Here is a 27,765-nt window from a genome sequence, read left to right on the forward strand (position 1 = left end):
TTTAACACCAGCAGTAGATTAAACTCCAAATAAGCCACTCCCACTGAATGACTGCCAGAAAAGGGTACCCAGCTTTTCCTGCTGAATCCACACAGCCCAGGGATGATGTGTGTGATACAAATAACAACTTGGTCACACCTCGCAGGACTTAAGTCCACCCCCTTCTCTGTAGCCAGGACAAGGAGGAAAACCTGAATCTCATTTGTCCAACTGCCCTTGCTCTTTCATGGGTTTTCACATCCTCCACATCTCTGTCTTCACACTTCATGACTGAGCTGGTGCCAGGCAGGGATGCTGTCTGCACTTTTGGGTTGACCTGAGCCTGCAATGTTGGGCTGCCCTGACCATTCCTCTTGAGCTGAACACTTTTTGCTCAGCGTTTCTCCAAGGTGCATTAGAAATAGTGCTGTCATCAGCATCTGCTTCACTCGTGTGCTGAAGCAATCAAATGAAATTCAAAACAGCACATAGCCAGAAAAATTTAACTGTATGGGTTCTTGTTGTTCCAGGTTATTTTGAGGCACTCCACAAAGACGTACACTAATTTAATAATAATGTCTACTGGGTCTGGGTACAGTCAAAAATAAAGGAAGACAAAATAGTCTTCAGTTTTAATTTATGTCATGGCAACAGTGTTGGCTCTGGCAGGGAACTGGTATGGGTTAAAGAATCTTGGTTTTAAGATAACTGTCAGGTCAAATTTGAGCCTTTTACCCAGCTGAAGTAATGAAATATGTTTTGATAGCTTTCTTTGAAAAATCCAGTGAAAGTATAGTATTTGAAAAAATTTCTTTCAGATTGAAAGAAAATATTAAAGTAAAAAATCTTTGTGTCTGTTTTCCATATTTCATCTTTTTGAGAAGTACATATTCTAAATATTAGCCAGCAATTTGTAAGCAAAGTGGATTAGAGTAGAAAATTTGAGAAATAAAGGATTTGTCATTGAATTTATCGAGATGATGAGAAATATTTCTGCCTTATTGGCATCTTTTCACTCAAAGAAAATACCAAGAGAGTCATTTTTCAGTTAATGAGCAATATGAACACATGTATTTTATAGATTTCACAGGGTTTTTCTATAATTTTTCTGTAATTCTGATAAAGGTGTGGTGTTTTATTTATAGGATAATATTGTTTCTTAGGTGGCCGTAATATTAGGGACTATAGTATCTGCGTATCCTATCCCACAAGAAATTTGTGCCATCCCTGCTTAGGTAAGAGAGATTTTTAGGACAGTCACTGACATAAAGATACATAGTGCAATGTTTAAATCAGTCACAGATTAAATATAACAGTGAAAATTTGCTATCACAGGTAAAATACTGAAGTTTATAGCTAAGAGTTAATTGTTTTTCTTCTAAGCTGTTCCAGCAGAAATTTGTGCTGAGTTGAACTTCATGTGTAGTTTATTTTTATAACTTGCTGTCTAATATCCTGAAATAAATAGTAGGAAGTTGGTATGTATGTATAGATAATGCCATAGTTACTTGGGTTTTTTCCTAAAAATTTGGTTGAAAAGAAGAGTATTGGCAGTAAATATTGTCAAACAATTAGAAAGAGAACAATGTTTTATTCTAGTAAGATATCACACAAAGATCCAGAAGTGTGGACTTAACTGTCAGCAGTCATCCAGAAGAGACAGGCTGTATATTTCACATCTTTATTTCTTACTCTGTTAAATTAAAGCAGCTCAGTGATTGCCTTAGTGACTCAGGGACCATGTTTGGAAGGCTATAGGGATACAGGAAATGCTACAGTCCATCTAACTTGATATCCTGCTCGTAAGACTGGTTGTGTGAGATAAATTACTGCAAGATGTGAGAGCTTCACCTCCTAAACAAAGCTCAAACCAGTCTCTTAGAGATTGAGTTTGGGTTTGTTTGCCCATGCCTTTATTTATTTTAACTTTAACTGTAAGCCCAAAATAAATCTATATATTCAATTAAAACCAAGAGCCTGGTATGATTTATGTCTGCTGAGCCTGACCTTTGCCATAATTCAGCCTGCTACACCAGTCACTCTTCCTTTAACTAAAAAGGGAAGTTCAAAAGATTATCTTGTCCAGCCATCTTTCCATAAGTACAGTCTGACAGCTTGAAGTTATTATAAATCTTTCTCCTCTACTCCATAAAAAAGTAAGAGTAATAAAGGTCTTTATGCAACTTACTTTGTGCAATGGTCCATTTAATGCAGTAGTTTGCATTTGCACAAGTGCATAGCACTTGATTGCATGAATGTTTCCACAAAAAAACAAATAAATGATCACGTTGGTGGTTCTTAATAGCACAGATAACCAACACCTTCTGCAGCTTTATTTGTTAATGAAATTAATTCAAAAGACTGCATAGAGACTAAGTTGGTGGTTCTTAATAGCACAGATAGCCAACACCTTTTGCAGCAGTCAACTGGGAATCAGAGTTCTAAAAAATATTTAAGAAAGTACCTTATCATAACTGAGCATGAAGTTCTAGTGGATAAAGGTCCTGCAGTGAACTGTAGGAAAATCTGTGGGTCTGGGTGATCAGACAGTCCCAAATCTTTGCCAAGTGCACACTATGCTACCTTTGATGCCTAGGGCTCTTCTGACATCGTTTTTGCAGATAGTGCTGGGACAGGCTCACATGCACAAAGATTTATCAGCAGCATCAGCAGCTGATGACATACATCAGCTCTAAGTGGGAAAGTTTCTTTTCAGGAAAAAAAAATTGACCAGTGTAGAGGAACATTTAAGACAACCTTGCCCAACATCAAATACACTTTCTAGTTCCAGCTGGAGACTTGAGGAAGGAGAGGATTTTCACACTGTCCCTTGGGCTGCAGTGAGCTTAGCTAGGTCCAAGCCCACACTGGACCACAGCACAGCTCTGAGATGCTGGGTCTGTGAGCATCTCATCACAAAAGCACAGATGTTAGACCTGGGAGGGGATTGTTGTTTAGCGCTTTTCCCTTCACCACCCCCTTCACTCCAGGCACTGCAGTGTTATTCCCCACAGTACTTAAGATTAGCAGATTTGTTTTAAATGTGAAAAAATTATCTAGGCTTTTCCACTTCCCTTGGGGCAGATTATTCTACATCTAAATTGATTTCAATGTCGAGGAGCTTTGCCCTTTCTTATTTTCATGCTATCAATTCCAGGGCTGCTGTTTGAACAATTCCTTCCCGCTATCTTGGTGTACAACCTGCAGATACGTGTAAATTACCTTGGCTGTCACATAAGCAAGATTTTATGTTGGTGTTTCATCTTGTTAACAATAATATAACCATGCAAATTAGCATAGAAAAGTACTCCCTTCATACCTTACACCAAGTTAAATACAGATTTGCAAAATTGGAAGTACAGTAGTTTCACGAATACAAGCCGCACGGATTATAAGCCGCACCCCCGGTGCCTCGACAATGTTGCTGTCTTTGTCAATAGATAAGCCGCACCCCGAATATTAGCCGCACTTTCGTTCGTCGCGAGAATCCGTGCGCAGCTTTCACAAATTGGCCAATTAGTAACAGGATCGCGGCATAGCGGGCTTTACTGGCTCGGGGCGGGGCCAGGCAGGCTCGGCCCGCTCATGGTTGCCGACGGGGCCGGGTGGCCCAGCTCAGCGCCACGGCTCGGCGGGGCTGGCCGGGTGGTGCTGCCGCCGCCGCCGGGCTCGCTGGCCCCCCTCTCCCGTCAGCACCGCCCCGCTGCCGCGTTCGCTCGCCCGGCTGGCAGGGCTGCCGCCGCCGGGCTCGCCGTCCGCCCCGCTGCCGCTTTCGCTCGCCCCGCGCCGCTTTCGCTCGCGCCGCGCCTCGCTCGCCCCGCGCCGCGTTCGCTTGCCCGGCCAGCAGGGCTGCCGCCGCCGCTGCCAGGCTCGCCGGCCGCCCCCTCCCGTCTGCACCGCCGCCGCGTTTCCTCGCCCTGGCCGGCACTGCAGGCCCCCGCACCGCCAGGCTCCCCCACGCTGCTGGCCCCGATTCTGCTGGGCTTCCCCCGCTGCCAGGCAGCCCCACCCGCCGGCCTTCCTGCTTCTGCCATGCTCCCCTGCACTGCTAGCCCCAGTTCTCCCGGGCTTCCCCGCCCTGCTGGCCCGGGCTCTGCCGCCCCCCTGCCCCGCCCTGCTGGCTCAGGCTCAGCCGCCCACCCCCGCACTGCTGGCCCCGCCTCTGCCAGGCTTTCCCACCTCTGCCGGGGCCGGCGGGCTCCAGCTTGGCTTGGGGCTGCCGCGGGCTCTCACTTCCGTGTTGGCAGCTTTTAGAATTTTGTTAATGTATTAGCCGCCCCGGAATATTGGCCGCACTTGTGGGTTTCCACCAAAATTTTGGTCAAATTGGTGCGGCTTGTATTCGTGAAATTACTGTACCAATTTTACATGTTTTCTTGAAAGTCTATTAGTCTTTCTTCTCCCCTGGTAGCTTATGTTGGTTTTTGGTGTTGTTCTGTCAGGGATTAAAATTGAGTTGCTGGCAGACAACAAACAATAATTCAGTCTTTAAAAAAAATTATTTAAATTTCATAATCATGAATATGAATACATCCTACCTTTGTCCGGAGAAGGTAGACAGCATGGAGTTATTAATCAGGCTTTTACTTTTTCATTTTGGATTGCCAACATCCAAATCTCCCTACAACTTCATGGGAACACTAAGCAAGCAGAGTTATTTTCATCTAAGCTCCATCTCATCCAGTGGGTTCTCACATATCAAAACAGATTATGGTACAAAAATTCAATAAGGAATGACTGTAGCCCAGGCTTGAAGTATCTAAGAAAACTAAAGGCTGAACTTAACAGGATTGGGATGTCCTTTGCCTTGCCTCTCATAAAAAGTCATAGTTGTGATATTATGGGAGACATTTAAAATATATAATATAGAGATCTGTAAAATTAAAATATTTAAATATAGGGATTTAACAGTGTTTGAGTGCCCAATCTGTTATTAAAGCCAGTGCTCAAATGAGTAAATGAATCTCCCTAATACAAGAAGTGTCAGCTAAATATAGAGAAAAGGATTGCAGAAGCATAATGTTGATAATAAATTTTGTAGATTTTTCTAGAAGGCTGAGTACATGAGGAATTTTCATTTAACTTAGGCCAAAATCAGGTATTAAAGAAGAATAAGAAAACCACATTGCAGATGAGAAGCAGTAAAATTAATTCCTCATATACCTTGCTAGACCAATCTGAGAACAAAACTGACATACATAATCATATAAAAACTAGGTTAAAGCATAGCTCAAACCTGCCTAAAATTAGATGATATATGAAATGCATTTACACCCTGTAAAAAAGAATTTCACAGCCAGTGCTCTGGAATGGCTTTCTCTCAGGTGGTCCCTGCATACTGGTTCCCAACTCATGACCAAGGATTAGCATTTGTTGAATGAAATGGCAAAAGAAAGTGTTCCTGAAGCAGTTGGGAGTTTATTGGCTTTGAGAAAATAGACCTGTTAGAGCACCATAAAATATCTTTCCCAAACATATTAGGATTTTCTGCAAAGCCTAACCTGTGTCAAGATAACATCTGCAGTAAATAGGGGTTGGATTAGCTAAGCCATGAAAAAAAAATTTGGGAAGAAGCTAAAAGTAAACAACAATATGGTTACCTATTGCAGTATGGTACAACTGTCAAATTACTGAGACTAGTTTTTGTGATGTTTACCACTAGAAGAAAATTTTGAAATCAGATTGTTTATTTAATGTTACATGAAAATTTCCTTTAAAAACCACTACTCCATTAGCTGATGAGTAATGTATATATGGCTGGTGAGCTAGGGAAAAACATTTAGAATACAAAACTGATGTTGACACAGAAAAGTATCCAAGTGAGTTCTTGAGAAGGAGAAACACACAGTGGTTTAATGTCTGTCACAACCAGGGTATGTGTATGTGTAACCCAGGCTTACATAACTGGGGACGTCTGGGGATACTTGGTCAAGCACAGTGCACATCACAATTATTTTTCTTGGCTTCTTCAAAACACAGTCTATGCTTAAGTAGTATCAAATAGGGATTCAAGCCAGGACACGAGTGAATGCTTTCCTCCACTTCTTTTTCTGAGGAACCTCTTTTCAATCGCAGATCAAGTGCTGTGAATGATGTCGCTGTTCTGTTGTCAGACAACTTGAAAATTTCATTTGCCTTATAGTCTTAGGCACTTGTCTGTTTTAAGTGCCTCCTACTGCCATTACCTAGGTTAGTGGTGATCTGTGTGATGGCAGTGACATATACAAGTAATCTATTGTACTGGTTTTTCACTGCAACTGAAATGCCTGAGTTATTTGCCATTATAGGTTTTTACATTATCAGGGCAAAGAACCTGCGACTTACAAGGAGTTGTTTTCAAGCACTTTTTCACTGACTTTCAGAAACTCTTCCTGCATAAACGCTGTTGAATCAGGCTAAGCTTGCTATCACAATTGCAATTCCAGTTGCATGCAACTTTTGTATCAGGTGGAGAAATGTAGGCATACACCTCTGTCTCATTTATCCTACATCTATTTCACAGCTTTCCAGAAACATATGGAGCCTATTGCTCCAGAGTATTTGAGCAGTTTCCATTGTATTGAAATGAAATTTCTCAAATATACATCTGAGTTTTGGAGTTTAATCTTGCCACAGATACTCATACATGTGATCCTTTCTTAAAAAAGAAAATACACACTCAGTATTAGTCTCTACTCTTCCACCAATGGAGCAAAATCTGGAATTAACATGGTGTGTGCAATATAAATATGGTTTTATTCTGTGTGAGTCTCCCTCTTCTCTCTTTGCCAAGCCCCTTGTCTCTATGCATTAGAGATATAAAGCATATCTGTGAGAAGCTTTTTTGGGGTTGTCAGCAGGATTTCATATCCTTAAGGGGGAGACCATCAACTTGACTTTAATACCATTTATATTGTAAACAAAACCAAAATCAAGGCTCTTGTCTTTGATTCCTTGTGAATAAACATGCACTTAATTTAGGAAAATAAATACTTGGTAAGCTCATTCAGTTAATACTAAGGACTAATTATTTCTATAAGTTTGCAGAGTCAGGCCCACTTTACTGTTTTATATTAGTTTACAGTTTCTTTGTTATTGTAAATATAAACCCTCTGACTACACCACGCCAGTATATGTGATCATTAACACGAATATAGACATTGATTAATCTATAGAAATATTATCACATGCATAAACAATTTGGGTATGGATATTAATATAACTCAGATCAGCTTTATTTTAGGAAGAAAGCTTTTTACCGGTGTAAATACAGTGACATACTTGCACATGATAGTCATCTGCTGTGAAATGCCAGATTTTGATCATCCAAATTGAAGTGGAACAATATTTTGTTAAAAAAGCAACCCAGTACTTGAAACTGCAAAAGGAGAAAAAGTTTTTATAACAGTATGAAATATCTGTCTGATTTGGTGTATACTGTTAGATCATGCATAAGCATGAAAATAATATATGCTTTTCTGCTGAAAATGTACTTTCTGAAGTTTTTGCTCTAGAATGTTGGGGGAAAATTGAAACAATATATATAAGTGTTATTTCTTATATATTTTCTGTGAAACACAGCATATTTATTTATTAATTTGATAACATTCTCTTGAATTCCAAAGTGCTGTAATGAAGTGATTGTAATTTTGAAACTCCCTTGCTTTTTGAGGTGTTATTGTTTATATATATTTTTTCCTTTAAAAGTAATGCCAATAGCATTACTATGTCAAATTCAGATAAATCATGACAAACAACATTTTCACAAACAGAAATGTTAACGTGCTACATTCCTTTCTTTGGAAAACTAAAAGAAATTATCACAGAGAACACATTTTAATTTGATTATATCCATTAGGTCATTAAAGTAATGTAATGCGCATATCAGTCCTCCTTTCATCCATAGATTACTTTAATCCTTCATGAGCTTTTTATTTTTTTCCCTTTGGCTTTCTTTCATACTTGCTTTGTTTTGAAATTGCATGCTGTCTGGATTATTTGTGCATGACCTCCACATTAATTTCACATTGAATGTTTACATACTCGGAGAGATTTCCATGGATCATTTATTCTACATGTGCATTTTTTTCTTTGTTTTCAGTTACTAAACTTTAAATATGCTTGAAATGTAAAAGTGGTATGAAACTTTCGTGACATGAGTATCCAACTATTTCAACAGAGATTTTCAGTGTCCATCTTTCAGAAATATATATTTTAAACCACATTTTATTCCATGATTTCAAAATGTAAGAAAATAGATTGTGTTCTGAGACTCTAAATATATTCCATTGCAGAACTGGAGCCAAATACTTGTTATATTCAATTTGAGCAATGACAAACACATGAGATTGGTCCTTTAAATTATTTAAGAAGATCTCTGCTGTCTTGGAGGTCATCACTTGCAAAGTCCTGTGTATATGTTCAGTATAAGAGACATTATAGGTCATTGACTGACAGCACAGATCAGTTCAGACACATACTGTCTGCAGCTCTGTGTGCCCTCTAGAATGCCAGCTTCTTTCAATTCACTATATAGGGACCTATTTCCTTATTTAGTATCCTAAATAAGTGTCTCAAGTAGGCATATCCTGTTTTTACACAAGATAGTGTTGTAAGCCCTTGGGACTGTTTATGAAGTAAAAGGTTTTATTGTGTAAGAAACCCCAATTTCGTCTAGATAATTTCTGATTTGAAGAATTACAGCAAAATATGTTGCTCATCATGCAATGAAATAATGTTTATCAGCAAAATTCCATTTCTAAACCACATAGAACTAAAAGTATATCCAGAGAAACCTAATGCATAAATATACATATATAAAATAAAAGTTGGGGGGATTTATTAATCATTAATAAGCATTAAAAGCATTTTAAAAAACCTTAAGAAATTGTCAATAAAGAGGCCAAATAAAAAATTGTTAAATCAACAGCACGTACCAGTAAAGAATTTTTTAATTGACCCAGGGCTGAATCACTGAATCCACACACTACAAGTAAATCAAAGACTTCCGCTTTCCATATTACAGCCAATTCTTTTCAGACAGTTAATTAATTCTGTGCACAGTCTACTGTGATTAAAGATGGATGGCTTGATCTGAAAGCATGCTGAACCATCTGTAGCCCTTCATCTAAACAAGCCAAACACAACCGTTTCCAAGTAAGGAGGTATACATGGTGACTTAACACCTCTGGAATCAAACCAATCCAGTCTTCAGGAGCTTTGCCTTCAAATTTCAGACCTCACCACACCTCTGATTCTTTGCAGCCACTTAGTGTGTGCCGATTTGAGTCACTACAGTTCTCTCCACTTTTACAAACTAGTTGTTTTGTCAGCATGAGTGTGACAACAATTAGACGTCCCTGTTTTTGCCCCATGCCTTTTCTCCTTCACAGTCATTCAATGACAAGCGTAAAAAGAACTTCATCTTTTCACGAAAATTCCCATTCTACAAGAGCAAGGAGCAGAGTGAGCAGGAAACAAGTGATCCAGAACGTAAGTAAACTCTTGGAGACGATGTCACATGCAGCAGCACAACAATGGGTGACACGCATGATACCAGTATCCCACACATCTAGGCAAATATCTGTCATAGGCAGGCAGGAGAGGTATTACTACTGTGACCAGTGTATGACTGCAGTTTGGATCCAGCTTCTCCTTCCATCTCTGGAAATACTATTTTCAGAAGAATAAAGCAGTGACCTTAACTTTTGGAAGTGGATATGTGGGCTCCTCAAAGTTGTTGTGACACCTGTCACAAATCCAAAATTGTTTCTCCAAAATATTCCCAGAGTAGAATTGGCTTAAAATAAGACAAACATGATTTCTTTCACACTACTAAACTAATTAGTTTTTAAAATATTTCTTCTAATCATTTTTTTTTCTGCCTTTGACTTTCACAAAGTTGATTTGCATGGGCAGCTTTACTGGAAGTTTAACAATTAAAGGAAGCAACCACACTAATGGCTTGAAGAACTAAATTGGATCTTGGAATGTATACCACAAGCATTTATTGCTTGCTTAAATTATATAGGGAACCAGCATTATTAAAAATATTTGCTATTTCCAAACCCAAATATTCTTTTTTATTTTTCTTAATAATTCTATCCTAAATTTATCTAGTGAGGATAGTTTCTGGAACTTCATTTATCTGGTTGTTCCTTCTTCCTCACAGTTCCAAAAGTCACTGCCTCTTTCTTTGGCTGAATTTCCACAGAATATGGGTCTAAATTTGTTTCACAAAAAAAAGGCAAGGATCCAGATTGCTCAATCAACATGGTCAGTCATGGTAGTATCCATTTCAACTCCACTGACTTCTTCCTTCCTCTTCTGCGGCTGTTCTTCCTTTCTCATTGCTCTCTCTGGGGACTTCCGTGCAGGACATCCCCGGATTAGGTGACGACGGTTATGGAACAAAGACTCTGAGTAAGTTCCCAGGAATGGTCACTGTAAACCCTTTTTGTTTTGTTTTGTTTTGGCTTCTGTTTCTTCTCTGAGGACCCTTCACTCCTAGCATGCACAAGATAGAGTTTTATTTGTTACCCAGCTGTGAATGCATTACAAATGTTTCAATCGTTCTGTTCTGCATGACAGTATTAAATAACATACAATGTATCAAGCAGACACTTTCACTTCTTTTATAATAACACCTTTTGTTTCTGACAGTATATTGTTGTTCCCATCTCGGCAGTTCTGTAGAGTAGCATACCTAGAATGCCTTTTGCTGCCTAGACTGTTCTTTTCAGCAACAATCCTTCCCTCTCCATCTAAAGGGAAAGTTGAACATTTTAACATGATCACATCCTGAGGAGATCAATAGAAAATTAGTTTACGCTGTTGCTTCTGCATTTTCAGCTTTTTGCATGGGAGTGTTTGTTACTTCGCTGAATTTTTAGATTAGTATTTGTTATTAATGAAAGAAGCCATTTACAGGCTAGAGAAGATCATGCATTCTCCAAAGCTAATGCTGAACCCATTTTCACTATTAGCAAACTATTCTCTGTCACACAACCTTAATCAATTTTTTTTCTGATGCAGCAATCCTATCTCAAGACTTGGCATTGCAGAGTGTATAACATGTCAGATCATTGCTCAGAAACATTTTTCTTCCTCAAAACATGAACCAGAAAAACTGTATAAAATGAAATATTTGCTGCTGATTTCTACATATATAGCTATATTAAATTCTGTATCAAGAGCTAAATAATGTCAACAAAATGCCACTTGCATGCTTTTGGCTACTTGTTCCTCAGTTGTTTCTTCTTTTCTTAAGCACCAAGTAATTGGAGCAAAATGTGTGTTAATGCTGCATTGCCTACTGTTTTGTATGTGCTTTTTAATTGCAGGAATGCACATCCATGCACACAGTTTTGGAGATTATTCTGTTTCTGACTGAATTGTTGAAGGAACATTTTAATGGTTTAACAATGCCATGCAGTGGCTCACAATTTAAAGATGAAAGCTTTATCTCTTGTACAAGGAAGAAGGTTCTGCAAGACTGGTTTTGTCAGTGATAGACAGCAAGTGTCACTGCCATCTGAATTTCAACCATTCTGTGATCATTTAAGTGTCATAGCAGCTCATTAGCAACAAATGCAGATCCTTCCCTGCTAGAGAAAAGTAAAATACTTCAGATCTGATAACCTTCCTGAATATGTGTCCTTACAAAGAGAATTCTCCATAACATCCAACCATTTGAAAGTTACCTGAATTCTTCACATTTGTATGGAAACAAGTAGCACTGAAGTATTGTATAGGCTGTAATGCCTGTATTAATATCGCACCTCGTTTTAAATTACTGGTACACCTCTGGACATTCCCACCCATCCAAATTTTGTTAATTTTTGGCTCAGACATGCTTTTTAATGACAGTTCTTACTCTAAAGGATATTTGTTATTTTTACATAAAGTTGTTCAGGGTTCTGTATAGCACATTATTTTGCAATAACCTTTGCTAACTTGCTATGAAATGTCTGAAAGTCATTATGCTGTTTTCTTCAAGTTGAATTTTTAAAAGCTTCTTCCTAAGCCCAAGATCAAGGTTTCCCATTACTGTTTTTATCAGATATCATCCCTTCCCATTTCTGCTGCTCCAGTAGCCCCATCATTCCCAATCTGTGAACCCTAATCCATTAGATTGGTACATGGAGGAAAGGCAGCACCTTGCAGAGAATTCCAGCACTGCTCCTGTCTTTCTCATTAACCCAGGTTGTTCCCAGATGTACAACCATTGTGCCATTGTTTTCTAAATGTCCTGGACTAGTTGAAAAGTTTCAAATGCCACATGATCTTTCAGATGGAAAATTATCAGCATTTCTACCAGAGAAACCATTGTTTAATATGGTCCGGCAGACTTATATTCCTGTTCACCCAACCAGAGTGGTCTGGTGAAGGTTTTCAAGCTCCAGCTCAAATCTTGAGGCTAGACAATTTCTGGAAAAATACTTCTTCCCTTTTTTCCTTAGTTTTTTTTCATTGGCTTTGTCTTCTTTATTTTTTAACCCTTTTGGATAGGGTAGATTAGACACAGTTACAATATTTGATACCAAAATAACTTCCATGGTAATCTGTTAATCACTGCACAATCCTTTGGGATAGTGAACATGATTAAAGATAGACACAAGTTCAAAGTTTAGCAGAAATAGTTTCAGTGCATAAATGATGCGCATCACTGATTGTGCAGAATTAAGCAGATACTTGGATTTCAATAAATTGCTCAAGACATCAAGTGAGATCCAAGTTGACCATAATATACATTGAAATGAAGTTATCAGAGATGTCACATACAGTCTATCACAAAAAGACATTGTTTTGCCATGGCACATATCAGTAGCTAATACATACAGTCTCTTTCTGAAATGCCACAAGAGAGAAAGCTTTCATTTTACCTCTGTAAAATGTCTGAGCATTTGCAGGTGATGTCACTGCACAGCTTTTATTTCTGCTCTGCATAACTTCCTTTGCATGACTGTGGCAGTTCCTTTAAGTTTCTGCAGCTCTGTGGTGCTTGGTTATGTTCTTTAATTTGCTGTACTGTTCTTGCAGAACATGTTTCTTCTAATGCCAGCGATAGTGAAAGTAGCTACAGTAAGTTACTGCTTTCATTAGAGTCCTTTTATTTTGCATTGCTTGTTTTGTTTCTTTTATTTTGTTTCCTTGCTACTCTTTTGTTAGTGTTAAAAAGATCACTGGAGTAAATGGCTTGGAATTCAAATTTATGACCATGTCTTGAGTACAAAGCTATAAAAGAAAACGGGCAAACTTTGTAAGAGAAGGGAGAAAGGTTGTTACTTGTGATGTATTAGGGACATAAAACTAAACCTGGCTTTGGGTAGCCTATGCAAGTCAGGATTATTTCATTTAATGACAAAAGTTTATTTCAGTGAGGGCAGGGGGAAGTTTCTTGATAATCTTTTAAGAGCAAAGTTACTGCACAGTCGTAGTCAAATCTGTAAGAGGCATCCTTTTAACAAGGTCACAATTTTTACTTGCATTTCTGCTTGCCTGTATGGATGGCTAAGAAACAGTCCCAGAAATTTTATTAAGCCCTTAGTTTTGACAGTACAGATTTTCTAATTCATACTGCAGTCTTAAAAAAAGGTAAGATAGACCTTCACTGCTTAGGCACTGCCACTGAATGTCACTGATATCATGCAGGTGGAGGTCTCAACCCTGCAACCTGATTTCCTTGGATTTACAGATTCCATGTGATCATATAACCAAGAGGCAGATTGTATGTTCTGGGTAACTCTTGGTAACGCCCACAAATTTAACCAACATCACTATTTTTCGGAAGTTCTGAAAAACAGAAAAAATCCAAAGCATTAAATAAATTACTAGAAATGTAATTAAAGATAACTAAAATGACAGAGTGCTTTCTAAATCATCCAGTTGTTTTATTTATTCAAGCCATTTGCTTAACAATTCAAGTTTTCCACTAGTCACTCAGCACTTGTGCTAAGCACCCACATACATTCAGGTAATCAATGGTATCGTACCTCATGTTTACTAGTCCAGATATAACACAGTAGTTGAGCTCTGTTTATAAACACTGGTTTGTTTCAGCCAAACAGCTAACCTTATCCTATTCAGAAATGGTAAATTAGTTTGCATTCTCGTGTATTGAAAAGGTTTCCTTGGAAAGCAATTGCCAGAGTCACAAGAAAATAGTAGGCACTCCTGAATTGCCAAGATCCAATTCTGAACTGTTTTATTTTTAATGTGCGCTCTACTTGGGAAGAAATGTAGATTTTAATTTTGATTATATTTATATTGAGATATAAGATGTTCTTTCTCCCAACTGACTTTACAATCAGAAATGAATCAAAGGATTAAATTTTCAAAAGTTTGCACAAGTCAAATCTCATCCATATCTGTGTATTTCAGGGGAGATCTCAAGGTAAAAACCCAGAGGAGAATCTAGGCTGATGAACTGTCCCAAACTACAGCCTTAATAGGAGTGCCCAGTTGCAGCCAAATATCTGGGGCATGTTCACAAAAGCCTGTTACCAAATTTGATCGTAAGGCAGGCCAAGTAGCTAGTTCTTCATTGGCTGTGTAATATCTTAAAATAAAGTATGTTTTTTGAGGTGCAAGAAAGGTAATGGAAAAAATTTGGGAAAGTTAGCTGGAAGTTATTTGGAAGAAAAAGTAGTGCTGGAGTAACAACTTCCCATGGTAGTCACTCTCCTTCTAGAGTGGTTTCCATCTGTGCAAGCTCTGGTCTCACTCCAGCAGCATCCTGTTGGCTGTTCCCACACGTTACTGGTATGTCCAACAACTTCTGCCTGGTGGAGAAGATGCTGGCAGGGATTTCTTCTCTGCCCACAGGATATCTATGTCATTAAGAGGCAGAGAAAGCCCATCTTAGATTCTGCTGAATGAAAGAGGCTTTAAAATACGAACTTGGCGCCCAAAGGGCCTGATTTCATTTGCTAAGGATTCATTGGTGTGTGCTAACATGATATTTGAAGGCATGACCTTGACAAATTATTAGTTGTGCTTCCCAGATGGAAATTATTGTTTCAGGTGGCTGTGGTGGCACCTAAGTCTAACCTGACTGTGTTCAATTTCCACCTGGCCATGGTACAACAGCATTTCTTCTGTGGAGAATTAAAGCCCTCCTGAGTCCAGATGATTAGTCTTTGAATCTTCAGGCAAAGAGATCTGAGATCTGTTGTGTTGACAGCACATCCCATGGCACAATTCATCACAGCAAATCTCCCGTAGAAAAATTATGTGTCAGGAACCAAGAAAAATCAGATGAGAGTGAGAGGCAGGTGGTCAGAGAGTGAAGCCTTCAAATTGTGAGGAATGGAGACAAAAGAGATGAGGCCTGTCAAAGGAAGTTCTCTTTTCGCTACAGTTCTCACTTTGTGCGACTGTTGAGAAAGGATGCTGCACCGTAAAAGCTTATCAACATCTCTGATGTGGGAAGAATAATTACCAAACATAGTCCTAGAAGATTTCCTAAAGTATTCCTCCTGATTTATTTATTTATTTATTCCTAATGAAAGGAGAAAAAAAATAATGAGTATCCAAGGTAACATTCCTGGCAGAAGAAGACAGCATTACTATTTCTTCTACTCATTTGCATCTGGGTAGCTGGGAATGGAGCCCATCATCAGCCACTGCTACAGAACCAAGTTTGTATTAACTCCTTTTGGACCCAGCCATGTTGCAGAGTTGTTCCTCCATGTGATATAGCATCACTTTGAGGAGAATCTGTGTGTTCAAAGTGAGGCACTGCAAGTTACTTTGCAAGGACACTATGTGTCTTGACTTGGAAACTCATCTAGCCCTCAATCTGTGCACTGGTGACATGGAGCATACTGGGGACATGCAGAGAAGAAAAAAAATAAAGCTGGAAAATTCATGGGGAGCAAATAGAAAACCGCTAGAGGAATCAAGGGGTTTGCATGGGGTTGTGACCCTGTGCCTATTTTCTTTTCTGCTTCCCCATCAAATTAGCAGGAAGAAAGAGATTGCCTGCCCCATTGCTTTCTGAACTGTGACAAGTTGGGGCAGAGTGGCTGGCTGGAAAGCTGCCTGGTGGAAAAGGATTTGGGAGTGCTGGTCAACAACAGCTCAACATGAGGCAGCCTGTGCTCAAATGGCCAAGAAGGCCAATGGCATCCTGGCCTGGATCAGCAATGGTGTGGCCAGCAGGACCAGGGCAGGGATTGTTCCCTTGTACTGGGCACTGCTGAGGCCACAGCTCCAATCCTGTGCTCAGTTCTGGGCCCCTCACTGCAAGAAAGACATTGAGGGGCTGGAGCGTGTCCAGAGAAGGCAACAGAGCTGGGGAAGGGGCTGGAGCACAAGTCTAATGGGGAGCAGATTAAAAGAGGTGGAGTCAAATTTTTCTCCCAATTAACAAGCAACAGGAAGAAGAATTGGCATTGAGTTGCACCAGGGAAGATTTAGATTAGATAGTAGGCAGAATTTCTCCACTGAAAATGTTATCAAACATTGGAGCAGGCTGCCCATGGACATGGTTAATTCACCATCCCTAGAGGGATTTAAAGATATGTTCAGGGACATGGTTCAGTGGGACTTGGAAGAGTTGGACTTGTCATTCCCAAACTAAATGATTCTGTGCTTCTATGATTCTATAAAATCAGCAATTCACACCTTGGCCAGAACAAAGAAAACGTGTGGGTAAGAAATGACTGGCAAGTGCAGGGTGTTCTCCTGCAGACCTTCTTACATATGCCTATAAAAACCAGCCAGCTGGTGTCCAGAGTGAGGTGTTCTGCATTTTTTCTAGTGGATCTCTGGCAATTGTTTTAATACATTTCTAACTTTTGCTTCTCATGATGAGCATTTAGTGAAAAGTAGCTAGTTTCAAAACCTGTACTACTTGATCATTCCTAGAACCATTCCAAACCAGCAATATTAAAGTTTTCTGAGAATTGTCCAGGTTGTAACCTGGACAATGAAGAATAAGGGGGTTACAAATCAACTGGGCTTTTTCTGGGACATGCTCTGGTGTGTTCATTATTTTTTAGAAAAATGTATTGGTTAAAAATTGAGTATTTGACTGATGTATTGCTTATGTCTCCAGGGTTCAAAAAACAGAAGTCAGATAGTTTTTATTTCAAAAATATAATTGAAAGTCCTCCAATGTGGTCTCAAGAGAAAATTCTTTGACCACTTCTAAGCAACAAGAGGTTGAAAAAAGTAAACCAGATTTCTTCTGCCAGTGCCCTCAAGACTTGATTTGTTATGAGCAGTAGGTCTGGAGCCAACAGTGGGATATTCTTTCTCTCAGCAGATAACCTTCAGCTCCATTAATTTCAGGGCGAACCCCAAACACATTTGAAAGCAGAATCCAACCCTTTATAAATAATAGTATTTTGGGGCCAGGAACAAATGCTGGCTTGATCTAAAGGGGATGAGTTGCTCCACAGCTGCTGCTGAATCACACAGCCATGCTCTTATGAAGTCTACGTTAGTTCATTTGTTTCTGTTCTCAGCAGTAAAGCCAAGTTTGTAGAGCCATATATAAAGTCCTGGTCCAGCAAAAGTTGTTCTTTTTGTGATAAGGACACATATGGCCAATTTTGACTTATCCTTGGACCAGTTAATCAAACCATGATTTAAAGTTTATTTTGAGCTCTGTATCTTAAAATGTTTTGATTTCTTTGTCAAAACAAGCTTGTAAGGACAGACTTTTTATCATGGACTCATCAGTTTTTATTTTGCAAGACATGATTTTCATAAAGGGAGTGAATTTCAAGTCTCTCTTCTGCATATGCATTGTAACACTGTTACACATAGTTCAGTAAAGTTTTTTACTGCTGTCATCAAAATTACACACACACTGTCACATCTATTTAGTCTAATTGCGTAACTGGTTGTAATTGCACCAATTACTGAGAGAGGCAATACATAACTAAAAGTTAAAACTAAGAAAAAGGTGTAGAAAAAAATTTTTGCCCTCTGTCAACAAATCAACAAATCACTCTTCTAATGAGATTTTGATATTCAGATCAAGGTTAAAGTAGTCCTGATTATTAAAATAGGTTATTGATTACTAAGGACACCTGCATTGGCTTCACAGAATTACTGTATTATTCAGGCATACTCAAATTGGCACAAGTACTGAAGTTTCCTTTTGTACCCATTATAGCTATATTGATCTTTGCCCATAGATCAGTCATAAGTTCATGCTCAGACTACTGATGATCTTTTTACATATTGGATTTCCAGCCTTTCATGGCTATCAATATATTTCCAAAAATCATGTGTTCACATAAATAGGGCACCAGCAAAGGGATTTTGAACCACATAGAGGCAGGGATATCGTCCAGTGCAGTCTGTGCAAAAGAAAAAAAAATAAGAAATTGATTTTGCCAAGTTATTGCAAATACAACTCAGATAATTCATATATTAGCCCAAAACCTAAATGGATAGTGACAGTACAATAAGCCTTCTTTGATTTTAAACCCAAGTGAGCCACAAAATTCAGAGAAGAGCTTGAAAATTAAATTAATTTGGCTCATCTACAAGAATTTCATAGTTGTATTGATAGTAACCAGCACCGTTAGTTCAAAAATTTTAATGAACCCAAAAATTCTCTTTGCATTTTTTAAAATCACAAATAACTTCTAGCTGTCTTCTCTAGTACTAATATCTTTTATTCATCTACTTAGATCTCTTTTCAGAATTCTTCATTCACAGATGTTAGTGGGAATTCCAAAGTCTATGGATTTCCAGTGCATGAGCTGCTGGATGAGGGAGGATGTTTGTTTACATGGTGGCTGCCCCATGGCAGCTCACAGCAGCTCTCCTATCCTATTACCCACAGGATGGGTGCAGGTACACCAGACCTGTGGAAGCTCTGGATTGTCTGGCAAGGCAGTAGGAAATGGGGTCTTTTTATGAGTTACGTGAAAAATGCCTGATATCTACCAGGTCTACAATAAAACTGTTTTTGACTCTTTCACAGGCTCTCTGCCTGTGAATTTTCCTAATCAGAAAGTAAAAACAAAAGCATCACACTAAATCCATTTCAGAGCTACCCATCTGAAACCCTATAAAATCCCTTTAAAAGATTAAATTAATACACCTCATGAAATTTATTTGGCAGCACAGGACCCTGCTGCCCAGTTTATAGAGGTTATGAGTTATAACAAACTCCAGGTTATTCTTCTACTCCCAAGCATGAGAAAACACCAAAAGGCAAACCAAGAGCAGAGAGAATCAGGGAGTAGTCCTAAGAATGTGAAAGTTCTTCAATAATTTTACCCATAAGTATATTACATTTAGGAAACTTTCCCCTTTTTTTGTCTTCTGTTTCCTTATTTTCTTTATTTTCTTCTCTTTTTGACTTGGTGGAATTTTACTGAAGAACAGGGGAACATACCAAAATCCCACAGAAAGGTCTTTTTCTTTTTTTTCTTTTTGTTTTATCTGTTAAATGTCACAAAGATTTTCCAGATCAATATAGCTAACCTGTGCTAATTAAGCTGTTAATGTGGGTGTTAAATGAGGCTTAGGCAAATGATAAGAGCCTGTGTCCTGATGGATTTCACACTGTGTCTTACACCTCAAAGCCGTCACAAGGTTATAGCAATCTGATTATTGATTGACTCTAGAGCTCTTCATTATACTTAATACTTTATGGACTACTTCAAAACCATGCAGTACTGACTGAGTGGAGATCATTAAAGAGTACCATGTGGTATGGTCAACATGCAAATCGGCTTCTACAGGATTTTGTCTGGACAGTACATGGCAGGATTTTATTCACTTGAAAATTTAAGCTTCTTTAGTCCATTTTCCAGAAAAGAAAAGTAGTGCAAATGATGCAGCTTTTTCCCACAGTCACACTCCCACGTTTGAGTCTGGAGCTGAGGGCTGAAGGTCCTTCCCTCAGGAAGATGTCTGTCTTTAAGTGCTTGTGTATTACAGTCAGCCTCAAAGTTTCTCCTTACTTACTGCAACCCTTTCCAATGGGTTAAACTGCAGCACAATTTGAGTGGGCTGGAGAATTTTTTTTGCCCTCAACCTGGCCACAGATCCACAAGACATATGTAAAACAGACTTGTTTTTCTCCCTAGCCCATACCCTCCTGAGAGTGTGGATCCCAAAAACTTTAGCATGGGGACGTGTCTGCCAGAGACTGGGCAAAAAATCTGTGCCAAAGCCAAGTATTAGTCCACAAAAATAAAAATAAACTGTAAAATGAGAAAGAATAATAGTTTCACAGTTATTGTCTATTTGCCTCCAATAGCTATTGACACTGTCACTCCCATGAGATTCTGCTGTTTAACTGCAGATGACTGCATCTGGCTTTGTTGTTTAAATGCTGTTAGGGAACAATGGAGACAAATTCACACTTCTGACTTTTTCTCTCCTCACAAAGTAGACATGTAAAACAACTCAGAGGACTCATGTCTTAGAATAAGCACTTGCCTATTTGCAGGCAGCCATTGGCTCCAAAAGGTATCTAGGGACTAGCTTACACATAGGCACTCAAGCCTCAGGTTTCTGAAATTAGTGAAATGAAACTCCTGCTGTGGATCTATTTGCTATTGAAACAAATATCAAGTTTAAGATGATATTTGTACCAACAGGCTCCCCTCCATTTGGTTGGTATGTGATGGCTTCATCACCCACCCTAAGACTGACTTTCTCAGGCTGTTGAAAAATATAGCCTTGGCTCCTGTGAGGCAGAGGACAGACAGTGCAGGAGCATCTTTGTCCACCCTAGAGAGTGGACAAAGAGAAATTAGATATCCTGAGTTTTACATCACCCCTAAAACTTACTGAGAACTTTAAGGGAAATCAATACATGTGATGCATAAAACCTAGTGAAACAATAATTCTAGGTTTCCAACTTTGCAAAAAGCCAAAGAAAAGTGATTACAATATCAAATATTTGCCAACAGAAAAGAAAATCCCTTATCCACACTCCTCATATGTTATGTGGCCTTGTCCTCAAATGTTGTCTAATCTCTTCCTTTTATTAAAAATTATGTTCTCTCCTTTGCTGCTTCAGCACCATTGCTAGGCAGGATGTGGTCCTGTCAGTTCTCCCTCTCTCCTAACACATCAGTACAGATTTTTATTTGCTGTTTCTATCATTGTAATAATTACATTATTTTTACTTGAAGAGCTCTCTTACACATTTGTTACTGCTGCCTGGATACTATATCACACACAAAAAAAAATCTACGAACATAGCAGATTCATGGGGTGGGAGTCAGCTTAAGATTTAACCACAAAAAATTTTGTACCTTCTTGGGAGCTAAGCATTGCATCCAGCACAATGTTAATACAGTTAATGGAGCCTCAAGGGCAACTCGGACAGCAGGCAGACTAGTTCTGGGTGAGGTGTACCCCACTCTAAATCCTACATGTATTTCCACCAGGCAAGGCAGCCCTCTTCTCTTGAATGTACACACTTTGGTTTGGCAGGAGCCTATGAGAATAATATAGCACAGGCTCACGTGCATGCAAGCAGATGAAAAAAAGGCAACCCTATCTATTTTACAAAGCACTGGTATGCCTTATGATACTCTTTCTTCTTTAGTATCTAAATTAGTTGTAAAATCCCATCTGTGGATCTTCTCAGAGACAAAGCCTGAAATTAGCAAAAATAAAATCCTTTTAAACTTTGCTAAATTGTATTTAGAACCTGCCACAGCCCTCATGTGGTACATGTGGCGGTGACCCAGAAAGAGAAATGAGCAGGAATTATTTATGCTTTAGGTGAAGAATCCTCCTCCCTGTTGTCTCGCACTCCCTTGGATGGGAGGACTGTGATGTATCGGGATTGCACACCTGCATCCAAGTCATGGTCCATATAGTACCACTTGTTTCTTATGGCAACTTTCTCTGCTTCAGTCCCCTAAATGTCACCATGAGGAAACAGCACTGTCCTAAAAGGGCAGAGGGAGAACAAATGTATACAATAAGATGCTGTGAGACCTTCACTGAAGAAATTAAAAATCTGCCTAGACACAATCCTGTACAACCTGTTCTGGGTGCTTTAGTGGAAGGGATTGGACTAGATGATCTCCAGAAGCTGAAAGTCCATTTTAGCCCCAGCCATTCTGTGAGTCTGTGATTTGTGTTTAGGGAAAGGATAAGGATCAGAAAATAGCTCATAGCTAGATATTAGGCTGTGACTGCACTAGACTATGGAAGCTATGCCCTGAAGGACAATTAACAATAAAATATATATCTATTCTGTATATAAAAATTGTTCTGTCTGGGTAGTCTGTGGATTTACTCTGCAGCAACATGTTAGGGCCTTAACAATAGGAAAAGCATTGCATCTTGATTTGTTGCACTATCCTTGTAAACAGCCTTGTATCAAATCACAAATAAAGGTATGTTGCCCGTCAATAAAAAAAGCCCAATTTCAGTAAATAGAATTGAAACACATGGAAAGGGAGGGTGGGGAAGGAAAAAAACTGTGTCCAAACCTGGAAGTTATGATGGACTTGGAATGGTTCAGGTGACAGGCTTATCAAGAGAGAAGTGTTGAACCTTTTGAACCTGTTCTGTCTCTATGTGAAGCATTTGTAAAACTTAAGTGCATGACATTGCTCATCAGCTTCAACCTCTTCTCTTTCTTCTCCCATCAGGAGGCCAAGAGGACTTCATCCTTTCTTATGAACCTGTCACAAGACAGGAAAGTAAGTTTCGTCTTCTTTTCTATCACTCTCCCTTACATTTTTTGTTTCAGAGTTTGGGGGTCAGCAGAGCATTCAGTCTTGCTCTGCCACTCCTAGTCTCACTGTGGCTTCCTGAGTATCCTTTTCTTGGATATTCAGTCCATTTTCATACCAAAAAAACCTGATGTTATGATATTCCTTGGAAGCCACCACTTCTTAACATTCCCAGGACTCTTCTCCCCAGTACATTCTTACTAGTACAGAAAATTCATCAGCCTACAAAATATTGATGTAGATTTTCTATATTTACTGCAAAATTGTTACATGGAAAACCTTTATCGTTTTGCTTCTTATGTGATATGTGCCACTGTCCGGGGTAGACAAACATATGGAAACTTAAAATGAGAGCACATCCATCTGGTTTAATGGGGGATGCACTCGTATAACATGAGGTGAAGAAAATGCGACAAGAGCCATTCCATATTGCATGGAAGAGTCCATCTGCAAGCATTTGGGAGTGCCTGGTTGAGTGATGGCAAATATATTTGTGCTTCTATATAGTCATTTGACTTGTGCAGAGCTTTGCAGTGGTACTCATTCCATTCCCTTTTTTCATGTCAATCAATAAAACATTCATCAATAAAATGTGCACCTAAGTTTTCACTTCAAACATAAAGATAACAACTCTGGCTAGTGATATTTGGGTGCATTTACTTATTTTTGTGGGTAAGATCATTGAAATGTGATCTTGTTGTTTTTCAGTTAATTACACCAGACCAGTTATTATTCTGGGTCCTATGAAAGATCGGATCAACGATGATTTGATATCTGAGTTCCCTGATAAGTTTGGGTCATGTGTACCACGTAAGTATGATTTTAGTCCTAGTTCTGTAGCTGAGTGAACAGCATCCCTTGATGCCACACATTAAGTAAATTTCTATGAAAGCAGAACCCATGACCTATGCATAGTTGTGTTTCTCAAAAGTCATTTTTTCATCAGGCAGGTGAAAAGAATGAATAAAAAAAAAAAAAAACCAAATTAAAGGATTGTGAACATCTTGAAAAAAATCTGAAAAGTTTGAAATTCTAGTAAAATTTAAAATGTTACAACTCAATTATGTAGTATTCACCAATAAATATAGAGAATAATCTGTGAGAGATATAGATTGTTGAATCAGAAAGCAATGTTAGACCCTGAATTAAACCAAGTATTTATATCTTGGATCACTAGAGCTTGCTGTTTATTTGAGAGCCTAATTGCAGTTGTACTTCATTTTAAATGGTTGTCTCTGGCAATACACTAACTTAAAACTACTACAGATGAGAAGAGAATCAGGCTTATAAATAAGGCTAAATTGAGTTGATGAGATCACAATTCATTTTATCACCATAATAACATTAAAATATGAAATGCATTTTATATTTGAGGTTTGTGTGTGATTCTGCAAAAAAAGTGGAATTCTGGTAAACCCTAATTTTATTTTAGCCTGTATTGATTAGAGGTAAACATCAGAAGGTATTACTACAAAAAGACAGCTTTATTGTCATAACTCCATTGAAAACAATATGTAGTAGCCAAAGATCTGCTTTCAGATGTGAAGTGCTCTCAGTTAGAGCAGACCCAACTGCCAACTGAGCAAACCATGGCTGCATTTTTCACGCTAAATGTTTCTGCAGACTTCTTCATCTTCTGTCTTTTGTTTCATGCAGATACCACACGGCCAAAGCGTGACTATGAAGTGGATGGGCGAGATTATCATTTTGTCATTTCAAGAGAACAAATGGAAAAAGACATCCAAGAGCACAAATTTATAGAAGCTGGGCAGTACAATGATAATTTGTATGGAACTAGTGTCCAGTCTGTGAGATTTGTGGCAGAAAGGGTAGGTTGGCTGTAGTTTTATTGGCGGTGCAATATGATCTGCTTTGTTTCCACATTGTGTCTCATACATGATTCTGTGCCAAAAATATAAAATAGCTGCAAAACAGCATCCTAATATTTATAGGCTTTATAAAGACTCCACAAGTGGAGTCTGACTTTGAATCACGTCCTTGGCACTGTCTGTACTTGGATGTAGTGCCATGGTTCCAGGGTTCTAACACAGTACCTCAAGTACTCCTCAAAAAGAGCCTCTACTCTTCCCTCTGTAAGACAGGTAGATAAACTAAATCACTTTCACAGAGGCAAAAGAATGAACCACAGACAGATTAAATTATTTGCATCAGGTGACACAGGGAGTCTTTGACGTAAACAAGAACTAAATTAATCACTAAGAAAGTGGACGTCTCCCAACTGATTTTCCTCATTTCAAGGAAATCATCCTGCCCCTGCAAATTTCATCCCACTAAAAAACAAATCCCAAGTTTGTTCTCATATCACCAGTGTATACTTATAATGGCACCAAAGCAAAGGAAAGAATGCAACATAGTGGAGTGCATGCCCTGGGCTCCCCCTTCCCTGGTGTGCCAGTAATGGCCCCAATCCAGGGCACTGCATTGCAGATTTGCTTCCTGTCTTTTGGCTGATCTACAGCAAAGTCTGCAAAAATAAACACATGCTTATCTGTTTCCAACAGGGCAAGCACTGTATACTTGATGTGTCAGGAAATGCTATCAAACGACTACAAGTTGCACAACTCTATCCCATTGCTATCTTCATTAAGCCTAAATCATGGGAGCCTCTGATGTGAGTATAAACTTCAACCATTTTCATTTTTTTGGGTACAGCTTCAAGTGGCACCACACAACTCTTGAGTCTATATTTTGGTTGTTCTCTAAAATTAGTAATAATGAGATGAAGTAAGAAGAGTGCCCTCAGAGCCTGTCATCCACTGTATCTTGCTATCTCAAGGAACAAGCCATAGCTTTGAACCTCTCAGACTGGCACATGTGGGATTATCTGCTGGACCATGAAGGACTCTCTGCCAGTGCTTGATGTACTTACTCCAACCTGTGCAACAAATTCACCAGGGACTCACTCACACAGCTTGGCTTGTCCCATGCATCCTTGGGTGCTCTTAGGGTTTAGAGTCTGGTCAAGGGCATAAACCAGGGGTTAAACCTGTGTCAGACTTGAAGTGTGTTCCTCTTCACCAGCCCTTCATTTACCTGCAGGTCTGTAAAAGGATAGGCAAGGAGTCATGGGAGTGGAGAGGTGCAAACATAACACAAGAATGAAAGAGAAGGCACCAGCTCCATGCTGCCGAGGCTGTCCAAGGTGGCACATACTTTGGGGGATAAGATCAAAACTCAATGTAAGATCAGCAAGATGAAATTCAGCACAGACAAAGGAGAGAAAATGAAATGCATGAGTACAAGCAGGGAATAATTTAGCTATAGCACTGCAGAAAAGCATCTGGCAGTTGGGGTGGATCACACAGGAATACAAATGGATGGGTAATATGGTTGCAAAAAAAAGGAAGTTGCCACTGTGGGCTGTATTCAGTGTTGTGTAAGGACACAATAGACTGATATTTTTTTACTGGCTGTGGATGAGGCCTCAGCTGGAGTGCTGGCCTGATTATGGGTTCTACCCTGCTGGTAGAGGAGGAGCAGGAATTATCTAGTGTCACAGAGAGAAGGCTGAGGAGGAAATATGGAATTGATACTCATCCTGAGTCAAAACTCAGGATAAAATACATGGTTATCAAGTTGTTTTCCAGGAACACTTAGAGTTATGCAAGAGCTATCAGCTTAATGTGCTGTGATAGGGGTGAAACTTCAAACTCTGTTCCTGTTCTGTTCAATATTTTTATTGATGACATGGATGAGGGTATTGAGTCTTTCATTAGTAAACTTGCAGATGACACTAAGCTGGGAGCACGTGTCAATCTATTGGAAGGCAGGAGGGCTCTGCAGAGAGACCTGGAATGGTTGGATTGATGGGCAGAGTCCAACAAGATGAAGTTTAATAAGTCCAAGTGCCAAGTCCTGCATTTTGGCCACAATAACCCCTGCAATGTTAAAGGCTGGGGACAGTGTGGCTGGACAGTGCCCAGGCAGAAAGGGACCTGGGGGTGCTGGTACAGCCGACTGAACATGAGCCAGCAGTGTGCCCAGGTGGCCAAGAAGGCCAGTGGCTCCTGGCCTGTGTCAGGAATGGTGCGGCCAGCAGGAGCAGGGAGGTCATTCTTCCCCTGTACTCAGCACTGGTGAGGCCACACCGTGAGTGCTGTGTCCAGTTCTGGCCCCTCAGTTCAGGGAGGACCTTGAGATGAGCGTGTCCAGAGGAGGCAACGAGGCTGGGGAGGGGCTTGGAACACAAACCCTGTGAGGCACGGCTGAGGGAGCTGGGGTTGTTCAGCCTGGAGAAAAGGAGACTCAGGGGTGACCTTATCACTCTCTACAACTCCCTCAAAGGTGGCTGTGGTTAGGTGGGGGTTGGTCTCTTTCTCCAGGCAGGAACTGGCAGAACAAGAGGACACAGTCTCAAGCTGTGCCAGGGGAGATACAGGTTGGATATTAGGAAAAAGGTTTTTACAGAAAAAGTGACAAAGTACTGGAATGGTCTGCCCAGGGAAGTGGTGGAGTCACCATCCCTGAATGTGTTTAAGAAAAGACTGGATGTGGCACTTGGAGCGATGGTTTAGCTGAGGTGTTGGGCTGGGTTGGACTCGATGATCTTGAAAGTCTCTTCCAACCTTGTGATTCTGTGATTCCCCTTCCCCAGGGCTCTGCAAACGCCAGGTAGTGCCATAGATATGTGTTTGACAGCTAAAATGTTGGCACTCCAACTCCTGTGACAGATGCGTGTCTGGTGGTGGCAACAGTGTGCCTGCAGCCACTGGTCGCAGAGTCGGAGAATGCCAACACGACCCATCCCTGGAATACACATTCTTCTTGGCCCTGCCTTTGGCAATGAGCTTGTTGTATGTCCAGCCACATTACATGGAATGATGCACAATATCTGGTACTTGCACAGCACCATCCTGTCTTCCTGGCTTTTCTTCCAGACGTACAATTCCATAATATTCTGATTTTGTTGCTGTATAGAAGAGGAAGAGTAGTCTGATAACCTGCCTTCTGTACTGATTGTTTTAACAGAGATCTTAATGTACAGTTTTCCTATTCATAAAACATTTCCATTATTTGTTAATGCTGGCATTGCCTTTGGAGTGATTAACAAACAAAGTAAATAAAAGTGGTCCTTACTTGAAAAAATACATCAGGCAGAAACCGG

At 39.6% G+C, this 27,765-nt stretch overlaps 1 protein-coding gene across 24 annotated transcripts in view; it reads left to right on the top strand.

Moving 5' to 3' along the window:
• The window catches only part of DLG2 (discs large MAGUK scaffold protein 2), a 1,022,753-nt gene that overhangs the window by 986,238 nt on the left and 8,750 nt on the right, over positions 1-27,765 (top strand). For 19 of the 24 annotated variants that reach the window (XM_033052881.2, XM_033052884.2, XM_033052883.2 and 16 more), the window contains 5 exons: positions 9,351-9,450; positions 22,557-22,607; positions 23,349-23,450; positions 24,297-24,469; positions 25,163-25,272. In XM_033052881.2, coding sequence (XP_032908772.1) covers positions 9,351-9,450; positions 22,557-22,607; positions 23,349-23,450; positions 24,297-24,469; positions 25,163-25,272 — 536 coding nt within the window. Of the gene's footprint in view, positions 1-9,350; positions 9,451-10,334; positions 10,381-22,556; positions 22,608-23,348; positions 23,451-24,296; positions 24,470-25,162; positions 25,273-27,765 lie in introns of all 24 variants that reach the window. The other 5 variants (XM_033052885.2, XM_033052890.2, XM_033052892.2 and 2 more) reach the window with 1 other exon arrangement.

Source organism: Catharus ustulatus, chromosome 2 (genome assembly GCF_009819885.2).
Source record: "Catharus ustulatus isolate bCatUst1 chromosome 2, bCatUst1.pri.v2, whole genome shotgun sequence".
In the NCBI taxonomy this organism is placed as follows: Eukaryota; Metazoa; Chordata; class Aves; order Passeriformes; family Turdidae; genus Catharus; species Catharus ustulatus.